At 43.8% G+C, this 12,722-nt stretch overlaps 1 protein-coding gene across 1 annotated transcript; it reads right to left on the bottom strand.

Annotated features, from left to right (window-relative positions):
• Window positions 1–796: 796 nt before the first annotated feature.
• On the bottom strand, window positions 797–12,032 carry LOC139216279 (serine protease 27-like). Its single transcript, XM_070847369.1, has 6 exons — window positions 11,978–12,032; window positions 7,184–7,204; window positions 5,961–6,123; window positions 4,991–5,259; window positions 3,421–3,569; window positions 797–2,714 (listed from the first exon to the last, which is right to left on the bottom strand). The coding sequence occupies exons 1-6, from the start codon at window positions 12,030–12,032 to the stop codon at window positions 2,460–2,462; spliced, it is 912 nt and encodes a 303-aa protein (XP_070703470.1). The 3' UTR covers window positions 797–2,459.
• Between the last annotated feature and the right edge of the window lie 690 nt (window positions 12,033–12,722).

Genomic DNA, 12,722 nt, shown 5'->3' with positions numbered 1-12,722 from the left:
AACATGTTGTCATTGTACAGCTATTTAAACTTTTGTGATACATTGTGGAGTAAAAGTACAATATTTCTCTCTGGAATTTAAGATATAAGATACTTTATTTATCCCACATGGGGGAAATGTGCTCGTTACACCAACTGGGGAGACGGAAAAGCTGCAGAAATAAAGTGTCAGAAGCAGAATTAGGGCAAAAACAAGGGATATTACAAAATACAGAAATAAATGCAAATATAGAAATATATGGGATATTTTGAGTGTCGCACAGTAGAAGTAGAAAGGAAATACCTCTCTGTCCCCTCTTCTGCCACTTCCTCCAAACCAGTGTCTGCCATTCCCCACCTGTCCTCCAGGTGTCCTCAGACGTCACCTGCTCACCTGTTCTCACTTCTCTCATCAGATCCAGACCTTTTGTTCCTTTGTCAGTTCATTCTAGCTGTTTACCTGATGTATTGGTGTGTTCAGGTGCCCGCACCCACCTGTAGGTATGTCAGCCATGTGACAACCCACCGCAGACATCCCAGCCTCAGTGTCATTAAACGCATCACTTCTGCACCTACACTGCTGTTTTTGTTCTTGTCTATGGCCTCACTTTATCCTGAATATGATGTTTATTTTAATTCTTACCTCGGCCCGTCCTCCGTGAGTCTGACTCTGTAATGTGTGAATCTCTTGTCTTCTCTAGGCTGCAGTTTACAGTCCACCTCTGTGACTGTGCGTATTACAGAGCTGACTTCACTTCATTATCTCTGTTTTAAAAGGCTGAACGTGACAGAAAATGTGTGAAAAGATGCAAAAGACATTTCTTTGCTGTCTGGTTGCCATACGTTTATTTAGAGTATCTTTGACAGTGTGGTATTAGTACTTCTACTGAAGTACAGCGTCAGAATACTGCAGTACAGCCTCACACACTTTCCTTCACAGACGGCGACAATCAGATATTATAATTACAGCATCGTAACCCCACACATTTTAACAGCTAGAAACATTTATTTAACATTACACAGTCAAAAGGACAGAATATTCAAAATATTTCTGAGCCACAATACAGAGAGATGTTCCTAACGTCTGACTGCTTCAGTTCTATAAACGTTAATAACAGTTAGTTTAATTTGTCCTTCATGTAAAACTAAATCCCAGTTACAAGTGCAAAACCTTAGAAAGCATTAATAGTTTCAGTAATTAAATGATAACAGATAATAGAGGTAAGAAAGTCCACTTAAACATGAACACTTCTTCCTGCCACATCACAGGTTCGACGGTATAAACTTCACAAATTCACCATTGGTGCAACTGTTGAATATTTAATAAATCGTCAGAGACTCAACATTTAAATCGACGTTATTCTTTGTATCAGTTTCAGGCTAAAATCTTTAATCGATAACTATGCTGATAATGAATTTTTCTACATTTTACAAGCAAAACTGCCAAATATTCTCTGGTTCCGGCGTCTTTAATGTGAGGATTTGATGCTTTTCTTTGTCTTATATGATGATTCATGGAATATTTTTAGGTTTTAGGCTGTTGGACATATCTCTCTATTTTCTGTCGTTTTTTAAAAACCAAGCGATTGATCAGTTAATGGAGAAAATAATCAGCAGATTGATTGGAAATGAAAATAATCATTAGCCGCAGCCCCAATTAAACATATTACATCTTCATGTATATGAAAGAGAGACACACGTTATAACATACTTCTATATCCTTCTGAACACCATGTTAACCAAGAAAGGAAAGAGGAGCCACAAGCTTTAAGTTTATTATGATAAAAGGGCTGTTTTCTCATTCGCCAGCTGTTTTCTGTGTAAAAGTCTGAATGAAAACATTGTTTAGTTAAAGCCCTGATTTAAAATCAACTGTCTTTCTCTCTTGTGCGCGGGCAGATGTTTTGCTTGTTTTAAGGATGATTTATGCTGAGGTAGGCAGTAACGTCTGGTTTGTTAGCCTGTGCCTGGAGATTTACCATGAAAGCAGGCGATGAGAGGCCATGTTGAATGTTGCTAGGGGCCAGTTCAAGCTTACGTTCATGTAACGTTATTTGACAGCACCGGGATCGCAGCCACAGTCGGGATGATGGGACGCTGCTAACTTCATCTTCCTGTAATATCTAAATGTGCTGCTGTGGTGTGTTCAGGCGAATGTTGCTGATAGTTTAGTCTTCTGTCGAAGGGCCGCAGATCGAATCACAGTTTATCATGTCAAAGGCCTTCACAGGTCTGCAAAGACAACAGGACGGTGATTCTCATAGAGGTGCTGCCATATGACACCACTGGGATCACGATTGGGATGATTGAAGCTGCTAACCTCATTGTCCTGCATGTAAGAACCGCTGCATATACTCGTTTAGGACAGAGAGGGGAGATTTTTAAGTGCTTTTGTTGCCTCTTCCAGAGCGCTGCCTACCCCAGCTTTAGTCTCAAAGTCTAATTGTGTGCCCGCTCGACAGTGATGCAGTGATGCTGGCTCTATACCAGTGCCTTAACCATCATTATGAAAGGCCCGAGAGAGAGAAGAGAACCAGCAAGATGGAGAGCAGCAGAGTCAGTGATCCAGCCGTCCGTGTCATCTTCCATCTGCTCGTGGATGAAAGACTGAAACTCGGACACTCTGGCGTAGACTCCTGGGAAATTGGGCTCGGCACAACCAACTCCAAAACTCACCACTCCGACCAAGGTCCATCTGTAGCCCATTTTAGTCACCAGTGGGCCGCCTGAATCCCCCTGCACAGGCCAGACAGGTTGGTTACAGCAGCAGAAATCAGTGGTGGAAACTAACTAAATGTATTCAGTTAAGTGCTGTACTTAAAGCACCAGGTCGTATGATTTAGTGGCGTTCAGGTTGCAGTTTGCAGTCAGAGAGGCTCCCGTGCTGTCACATATGCTAAATAACAAGTCTGATCCTCTTCTCCGTCTTCCAACTGGCACATTTGCACCACCAAATGTACGTTGCCAGTTCAATGTAAGAACAAGAAAAAAGGCCTTGTTTGTCCGTTCGGGGCGAAGACTGTATAAAGTGGACGTAGCCTCTGGGTCTGTAAAGTGAAGTCAATGCTGAGGTGCCTTAAACCTGCATTCTTTAAATGGCCAGCAAGACCTCCGGTTGTATAGAAGTCTATGGGAAACTCACTTTAATGCTCACTGGATTTATTACCTCAGTAAACACTTACTCCTCCTGAGTTTATGGTTTCAGTTGCTAGTTTTAACACAGCGGGATGTTCATTTAGTAAATTATGGACCCACTTAGAGGAAAATAGACAATAAAGGAGGGTAACCAACATGGTGAAGCCCGTGAAACCAAGATGGTGACGTGTACTTAGTTGTTACACAGTTGGTATTTGGTCAAGATGGAGAAATCCAGCGACAGCTCTTAGTGTAGCGTTCAATATGTGCGTTATCAGTTGATGGAGTGTTTCGCAGACAGACTCACCTGGCAGGAGTCCTTCCCTCCCTCGTCCAGACCGGCGCAGATCATGACATCTGTGATGTTGCTGTATCCGCTGTAGAGGTGGCCACAGTAGCTGTTGTTGATGATGGGAACACTCACCTCCTGCAGCATCTCTGGGAAAGGAAGGGGAACTGGAAAAGAAAGGAGATTAATGTTGAGTGCAGGACTCTTGCTTGTAACTTCTACCTCATCCCAGCCCATCATGACTGTAGGGTCATAGGTCAAATGGCCAAAATCCTATGAAAATATGCTGTATGAAGAAGTCAACCCTGACCTCTTTCTTTCTTTTACACACATTTATACATAGATACACACTCGCTTTATACACGGGGCCCCCACCATGACGTGGGTGTCTGATTGGTTAGGGAATCGTGTGTCACACACCCACAAAGATGCAGAAATGCACGAAGAAAGACAGTGAAGTTTGCTTCGAAATAGGTGGGGATTTGCTTTAAAGCCTGGAGAGGTCAGAGTATCCAGTTTAAATGGAGTGGAGACATCTGCTAATTCCACAAGATCAGTCTCCTAAACCTTGAGGGCAAAATCTGCAGTGTGATGGCGCGCAGGCTGTCAGAATATCTGGAGAAAAACCATTGAATTGACACAAAACATCTAAAAAGCTGGGATCCCAGGCTTCTCCGACTGTCTGGAACATCCTAGCACTATCTGGTATCTGATCCAGGTGGCTGAAAACGAGGGAACAGACCTTCATGTTGTATTTCTGGACCTCTCCAACACCTTCCTGGGCCCTCACAGCCTCTTTTGGACTTCACAAGCCTTGCCAAGGTCCTGTCCAGATCAACAGGAATCATGGTACCATCTCCTTGCTCCCGTTCACCATGGCTAGAGGACGGTGGCCCTCTGCCCTACACCAGCAGCACTAAAGCACATCCTAGGGGGCTGTAAGACCACTCTTACTCAAGGCCAGCACACCTGACAGCACAACCAGGTGCTACTGAGTCTAGCGGCAGTGTTGGTGTCTGGGAAGGTGAGTGTCAAGTTGAACTCTTCAGATCAAGACCAGATACCAGGCAGCTGGGCAGGGCATGTGATTGGAGGATGGTGGCAGCCGTGCTAACCAGCCTCAGACCACACCCTAAATCAAGCTCTGGGAGGATGCAGTGGAAGAGGCCTACAAGCCCAAGACGGTAAGCTACACTGGACTTTGCAGCCGACGCCCAGCAACATGGCTGGAGAGCAAAGGCTGGACAAGTTGAGGTAGGCTGCAATAGCCCCATCAGCATCAAGGCCCACTGGCAAGGAGTCAAAGACCCGTCCAGAGCTGCTGAATGAGTCAGCCTGTGGCTCTGGATGAAGAGAAAGGACTCAACCTGGGACGATGGCATTTAAGGGTGAGCCTGAGATGCTGGGAACCGCTGCTGAACCCTCTGGAAACACCGAGGAGGAAAGAGGGCGGCCACCCGATGACCATCACGATCCCATCGCTCACTTGACCGCTGCTGAGTCTGGGCAGCATTCCTTGGGTGTGCAAGTGGGGAATACTGACAGCTTGTCGCAATAGAGCAGATCTTAAAAACAATACAACACTCACCGCCAGTTTGAATGTTTCCCCATCCGGTGACCCAGCTCATTGTTCCGGACTCGAACTCAGCGTCCTCGTGCGCCATGCACACGGGTCTGATGTAGTTAGTGAATCTCACAGGTGAGGACAGCTTCAGCAGGGCCACGTCGTTGTTGGACGGGATGTCGTCATAGTATGGGTGGATAATGACCTTGGACACCATCCGGGACACCTCGTGAGGGTTAAAGGCCTGCTGGTTTTCACGTCCGAGGTAAACAACGAGGCCGAATGGGTCGGGGCTGGGAGACAGAAAAACATGTTTAGATATGTGACATAAGAGGTATGGTCAATGTACCGTCTTCATTTTTACATTGTTTAATTGGAGTAGCTCATTCTCGTGTGTCATCACTGTATTTTATTCTTTTACATTTTCATTCTCAAGTTTATTCTTGCCGATGTTTATTTCATAATGTCGGTGTCGCAGTTGCACAGCCTGCAGTTAAGCGAGGAAAACTTAAAATGAAAAACATCAATTTAAAGATTAACGTGATGAGAGAGAAACCTTCTTAGTAATAATGGTAATGCTTTTTTTAAATGTGTGTTTTCCACTGACTTCCTGGAAATAACTGTAATTTGGTGCTAATTATAGGGTAAATAGAAATCTTCCTAAAGGAACTGATATGAGATTTGAATTGAAACACAAGTGAATATTAATTCAGAATCATTTTATTAATCATTTTATTTTATTCTCCAAATGTGTCGACTTATATGACTTGTATGATTTAATCGTGTGGCTCGTCTAGACTTCCTAAGTGTTATTGGGCTGAATGGATCATTTTGTGGAGCTTGAAAAACTTGATCCACTGATTTACAGATGTCTCTTTCAAAGACTTCCCTTTTTGTAACACTGCTGTGGTTTTCTACCACACCCACATGACATTCTTTCTTTTTTGCCATACACTCTCTCTGTTTAGACAGGTGATGTGCTGTCATGTGTCACCTGCTAAAGCAGTGAGCAGCACTCAGGACCCACTGGTCGTTGATCAGGGAGCCTCCACAGAAATGGCTGCCGCCCAGGTGCAGACTGGCCTGCCAGGGCCAGGCTCCTGCAGGAGCATCCTCACCTCCTACGATCCTGTAGTTGAGCGGTGCGATGCCACAAACTGCAGGGAAACCAAGTTATTCAACTGCTGCTTGTCGACTCCAGACTGAAATATCTCCACAAATATGTTACAGATTGTCCTGAGATTCTGTACCGACATTCATGACCCTCAGAGGATGAATCCCACTGACTTTGACCTTCTTGTGGAAGCTAGATAAAAAGTTCATTAAACCTTCATTAAGACAGTCAGGAGAAGTTTAGCTTAGCTTAGCATAATGGCTGGAAGTAGGGGGAAACGGCTAGCCTGGCTCTGTCCAAAGTGTAAAGCACAGCAGAAGCCGATATAAAGTCAGTTTTTAGAGATATTGACTTATCGGACACGTGGAAGCTCGATGAAAAGTTGGAGAGTCGCCACAGTTATCATGATTCATTAGACTCCAGAGAATGTTAGGACAATTTAACCATAGACTGGAAAAGACATGGACACCTCCATCCTCTACCAATCAGAGGAGGGCCCTGTCTGATCCTAACCAATCAGAGGAGGGCCCTGTCTGATCCTAACCAATCAGAGGAGGGCCCTGTCTGATCCTAACCAATCAGAGGAGGGCCCTGTCTGATCCTAACCAATCAGAGGAGGGTCCTGTCTGATCCTAACCAATCACAGGAGGGCCCTGTCTGATCCTAACCAATCAGAGGAGGGTCCTGTCTGATCCTAACCAATCACAGGAGGGCCCTGTCTGATCCTAACCAATCAGAGGAGGGCCCTGTCTGATCCTAACCAATCACAGGAGGGTCCTGTCTGATCCTAACCAATCAGAGGAGGGTCCTGTCTGATCCTAACCAATCAGAGGAGGGCCCTGTCTGATCCTAACCAATCAGAGGAGGGTCCTGTCTGATCCTAACCAATCACAGGAGGGCCTTTGCAGGATGCAGGTCACTTGTGGCTCCAAAAAACCAAGATGGCGATGGCCAAAATGCCAACCTGAGGCCTCAAAGCTGATAAGCTCTGATGATGGTTGATGCCAAGGTGGCTATTTGTTTTATACTGTCCATGACTTCATCTAACATCTGTACAAAAGGTAAATTTGATAAACAAAAGAAAACATGAGAACATAACTCACCATCTGGCTGCGCTCGACTTCCTGTGGGAGAGACAAAGCATAAAGTTATCGTATTGTGATCTACGTGTTTGAAGACTCTGCATACCACGGCTGTCATCACACATGACGGTTCTGACACGCATATTAGTTCCTCGTATTCACGAGAAGCTCCTGAGGGCGAGGTTGTTTTTCTGACATAAGGTCAAACGACACCTTTGTTTTCATTCTCAGTCATTTGTAAGAGAGAAAAGATTAAAAGATTGAGAGGGAATTTGCAATGAGGTGTCTTTTGCCTTCTGGAAGTTTCCATCAAGTGTGAAGACTTGTCAATTCAGATATCTAATTTTAATGACCTTTAGACTCAAACACAGAATCAAGCTGTTGTATGACCGTTTTCTTTACGCGATTTGAGCCAAACAGGAGATTTTTTTTATTTTACAAATTTTGAGATACTTTTCTGAAGTCCTTCCCTTTATGATACTTCAAGTACAAGAGGCTGGGATATTTGTGCACTCTAAACCCAGCGGTGCCTTTATTTGTGAGAACTGTATGTCAGTGGATTATTCCCTTTAAGGGACTCTAAAAAGAGCCGCTTAGAGCCAGGTAGTACATTCACTCAAGCCGTGTACTTTTGTACAGTTTTAGACCCTTGTACTTTACTTAACACCTTCATTTTATGGCACTTGAACTTGAACGTGGCGCTGAGAATACTCCCGTACTTTTATAATAGAAACCTGCTGTGTCATTATTCATGTATTGTCAGCCCATATTTACATGTCAGAGAAGTGGAAAAACTAAACCCACCGGTTCCTTTATTCGTGAGAACCTCTTGTTGGTCCTTCGCTCTATGATGCTGGGATATTTTCTTCTTATAATAGAAGTGACAATGAAATTTCTGCACACATTGGGTATCATCACTCATAAAGGTTTTGACACGCATATTTACATCTCAGGGAGGGAAACACGTAAACCCCTTGACTCGTGTATTCATGGGAGACTTGTGGGTGAAGTTGGTATTTGTGGAATGAGACTGAACAACCGGTTTTCATTCCTGCTCCTCAGAAAATAAGTCGACTGTGAGACAGAAAAGATTAAAAGGTTCGTGCTATGAGATCATGTGGAACAGGTGATGAGATCTTTTTGACTTGTGGAAGTTTCTGTGTTATTTTGGAGCACAGTTTAAAACAGGTTGCTCAAATCAAGCAGTCTGACCGTGTAGTGTTGCCCTGAGGAAAGGTCACCCGAGGGTGTTCGCTGTGGCTAGCATTAGCCTGCGCTGCGTTCTTCACTGAACACTGGACCAGTAAAGCCACCGAAGAACAGCTAACACACATTTGGAGGGTAAATGTCGCACAAGCGTTGAGTTTGTCAGCTCCAAAGTGTTCTGATTATTGTACCCTGACGCTGTTCTTTGCTATTTGCACCAGCTTAGCATCCTAAACGGGGACGTGTTGGCACTAGCGAGCTGTTTAAGAGTGTCTGTCTGTCTGAATGTGTCGACGGTCGTCCTCCTTCTTCTTTAGTGGTTTATAGCAGCAACTACGACACAATCATAAAGACGTGCTCTTACTTTATGTTAGCTTCCATGTTCCTCCCACCCTGAGGTTTATGTGTACGCATCGTCTGTGAGCGCGGGCTTAGTTTTTAACAGCATTTTGTTCTTTAATCGGACACTTTATTCAAAGGATGGGGACTTAAAATACTTATTCAGGGATGATGTGACCATGTGTTGATCTAATTATATATTTCTGTATAAACGTTGTGTGCTGTGAAAAAGGCATTCTGCTCCCGTGCTGGTATTATTATATTGAAGTATTTTCAAATACATAAACCTCAAAGACACTAAATGTGTTTAATGTATCTGAAGCCGACTGCCGTAAACCCCTGAAGGAGAAGTTGGAGCGACCAGTGAAATTAGTTTGGGGCGAAAGCAAAAGATAACTCACAAACCAGGAGGACTTTATTCCTCCTTCCTTTATTTTTTTTTTTACAAAACCAGTTCAGATCCATGCATTAGTTCCTTCACAATAAAAGTCTTTAAATGTATTTATGTTTGATGTTGTGATTATATAACAGCTAAGGTGGTTGTCCCTTAGCTGTGATATAATCATAATTTGTCTGGGCATTTTTATTTAACTGATTCTTTTCATGCTTTGGACTGAAACACATACTCATGCAGCTGTATGTCAGTGGATTATTTCCTTTAAGGGACTCTAAAAAGAGGCGCTTAGAGCCAGGTAGTACATTCACTCAAGCCGTGTACTTTTGTACAGTTTTAGACCCTTGTACTTTACTTAACACCTTCATTTTATGGCACTTGAACTTCGTGGCGCTGAGAATACTCCCGTACTTTTATAATAGAAACCTGTTGTGTCATTATTCATGTATTGTCAGCCCATATTTACATGTCAGAGAAGTGGAAAAACTAAACCCACCGGTTCCTTTATTCGTGAGAACCTCTTGAGGGTGAGGTTGGTATTTGTGGCATAAGGTCAAACAACACCTTTGTTTTCATTCCTACATTTTACACAGTAAGATATCCATAACTTTCTATTGTATGTTGAAGCATGTTGGCATTGTTGTGATGCTTTGGACTGAAACACATAATCATGCTGATGTATCTCAGCGTGTTTTCTCCTTAAGTGACTCTGAAAAGGCTCCTCAGTCAGAAAGAGGTTCTGCTGCTCACATTCCTCTGGTGACAGATTCTTCTGAACAGAAACGCCCTGAAGAGACTCAATGTTAAACTAAGATCGACATTACATAAAACAATCAAGGAACAGATCATATAATTCTGCCCATTAAAGTGACTTATTCAATTAACATGTCACCTTTTATGTTGATGGGAAAGTTTTAAGGTGGCTTTGGGGCGTAAAATGTCTCCACAAATCACATAGATAACTTGATCAATGCCAATATCAAGGTCATTTTACTTTACACAACCAGTGCTACAACAATATTTCTGATTTTAAGGGTTTTAAAATGCCTTCATCACATTTTAATCCATCCTCACACCCCTTAATAGCCACTAAGGGTCTATAAATAGCTTCATCTAATTCCACATCTGGACCCATTAAGGGGCTTTTTCTGTGCACACGTCACCTTGATGTCCAGGTGAAAGGTTTAATCTGATCCTTGGCTCCTCTGAGTCTGAAGGGAACAACATGGTGGCCTCTTCAAACCAGAGAGCCCTTAGAACAAGTGAATATTTACCTGAAGTTCTCCTTAATTAAGCCCAGACCTCCTTCCAGTTGGTTAAAGCAGTAACAAACTGAGACACATTAGTGGGACCATGTTTCCCCTTAAAGGACTGATACTCTCTAGTGGAATGAAAAGCTCAGACACACAGGAGGCTGTTTCATCTATTCTATGCTGTTATTAAGAGGTTTGGTGTCTCTGACAGACTTTAGATGGAGCACAGCTGAATGTGACAGTCAGGGCTGGTTTCATAGACGTTAATGGGTCTGATTAGATGAAGAGGAGGCTCAGCGCACACTGAACAATCTCAGCTCCGCACCAACTCCTAACTAATCAGTGTTTATTTAAGAGTTTTCTGCGTCTGTTCCAGGTGTGGCGGGGTGTATAGATCAGGCTGCACGAGGTCAAACTGGATTATAATTTAACAAACAAACCAGATGATTGGGTTTCTAATCTCAGTGGAGATGTTGTGGTTTATAGTCCCAGACAGAAACACAGGCGGTAATGACGGGACGAGCTGCAGGTATTTCACTGCTCAGCTCTCTGCCTTAAATAGAAAATAAGATATTATCATTTCACTTTCATGGCTCCAGGCAAAGTCAAGTCAAATGAGACTAAATGAAGAGTTCACTGGAAAACAAACACCTGGTTTCCTGCGGAGAACGTTTGTTCCAGTACAGTTTGAAGCTCTTTCTGCTTTTCTCTGCAGCACTTCAGAGGGAAATGTTGTACTTTTTATTCCTCTTCATTCACCTGACGGCTGCAGTTTATGGTCACTGGGCACATTGGTGCTTTTTCAATGCTTGTTTTTGTGCTCTACAATTATTTTCCCCAAAAACCTTTCACAGGCGACACAATGACTTCTGGGCTTTAAAGAGTTACAGAGATTTACGCCTTCAGATTTACTTTTCATACTTTACGGCTCATTTCTCTCTCAAATGTGCTCATTTACATACATTTCATTCATGCACATTTTGAGTCAGTGTGACAGAATATTCAGATTTTTGCCCTTAAACAAAGAAGGACCGTGTTCCTACTGAACTGTTGACACAGCTAATGATGATGAGTATCACACATGCAGCTGAACACACTCAGTTAACGTTCATCACGTTAAAATGTGGCGGACGGGTTGGAGACATTTGGGCCATTTGTGTTCTTTGCATCAGAACAGGATTAGTGTATAAAAAGCTGCTGATGTCTGTCAGTGGATATGTTTTCTCCTTGCAGACAGAATTGTGGCCTTTCTTATTGGACATGTAGCATCTGGACCCGCAGCCCTGCAAACTGTTGGCTGGTTGGGTTGTTTCCACCACACAGCGCTGACCGTAAACAGGAGAGGAGCTGTGTGTTGCAACTGAGATGCACATTCTGAAAGCACCGTATACATGTCCAAAGAATGCTGCTAAAACCTGAATCACATCAGCACGTCCCACAGAAATGCTCCATTCAGAATAATGAGGTCTCTCCAACATTACCAATATTAAGTTCTAAATATTGTATTAAATAGTTCCACATCAGTGTGCATGTAAGCACAGTCAGTGTTTCCTGTTCACACAGCTGTCAGCAGAGCTCAGACATGATTGGTTCAGGTGTGTGAGCAGTGAGCAGGGTCCTTACCTTGTGTCAGGATGGTCAGCAGAGAGGCCACACAGATCACTTTGTAGAGAGCCATGACGGTAATATCCAAATCAGCAGCGTTGCTCCGGCATAAATACCCTTCTTCTTACCCCCTCCCTCCCTCCCTCTCTGTCTACTGCAGGCAAAACACACCTCTCTGCACCTGTCCGGTACCTGTCTAATGGCACGCCCACCACCTCAGCCATCACCTTGTTTATGGGACTCTCTAAACACTGGAGGCTGGCGTACAGGACACAGCTCAAACACAGCGATAGATGGATGTAAAATCATTATCAGTGCAAAAGAAAAAGAAGAGCTTGTGTTTGTGTGGTCTCATGAGGCAGGTTGAGTTTGGAGAGGTGTCCTGAGACCGTGTGGTTACACCTGACATCAAACAGCTCTCTTCTCCGGGGGGGTCACCACCCTGCGGAGGCGGTGAGGCATGTGTGAGGGCCATCCATGGTGGTGAGGGCAAGATCTCGCTCACAGGCGTCTTTTTGTCACTACCTACTGTATCTCATGAGCGTCACAGGACGGATTGTGATCAACCTGATCACAAGAGTGCAGTCATTGCAGTGATGGGGCCTGAGGAGGTTTCAGATCGACCTCGCTGCCCTGTCAGAAACCAGCCCCACCTGAAGAAGGAGAAAGGTGGATACACCTTCTTCTGGAAGGGCAAAGAGGTGGACGACCCCAGAATCCACAGTGCTGGATTTTCTATCAAGAACACTTATCACCCACCTCC

Source organism: Pempheris klunzingeri, chromosome 17 (genome assembly GCF_042242105.1).
Source record: "Pempheris klunzingeri isolate RE-2024b chromosome 17, fPemKlu1.hap1, whole genome shotgun sequence".
Taxonomy (NCBI): Eukaryota; Metazoa; Chordata; class Actinopteri; order Acropomatiformes; family Pempheridae; genus Pempheris; species Pempheris klunzingeri.
Note: the sequence above shows the minus strand (reverse complement) of the source record. Positions and strands in the feature narration are given on the sequence as shown.

Coding starts and splice junctions, on each gene's coding strand:
- LOC139216279 (XM_070847369.1), bottom strand. CDS start 12,032: ATGGCTCTCTACAAAGTGATCTGTGTGGCCTCTCTGCTGACCATCCTG. Junction 6,124..7,183: donor AAGTCGAGCGCAGCCAGATG/GTGAGTTATGTT, acceptor GTTTCCCTGCAG/TTTGTGGCATCGCACCGCTC. Junction 2,715..3,420: donor GAGGGAAGGACTCCTGCCAG/GTGAGTCTGTCT, acceptor TGGCCTGTGCAG/GGGGATTCAGGCGGCCCACT.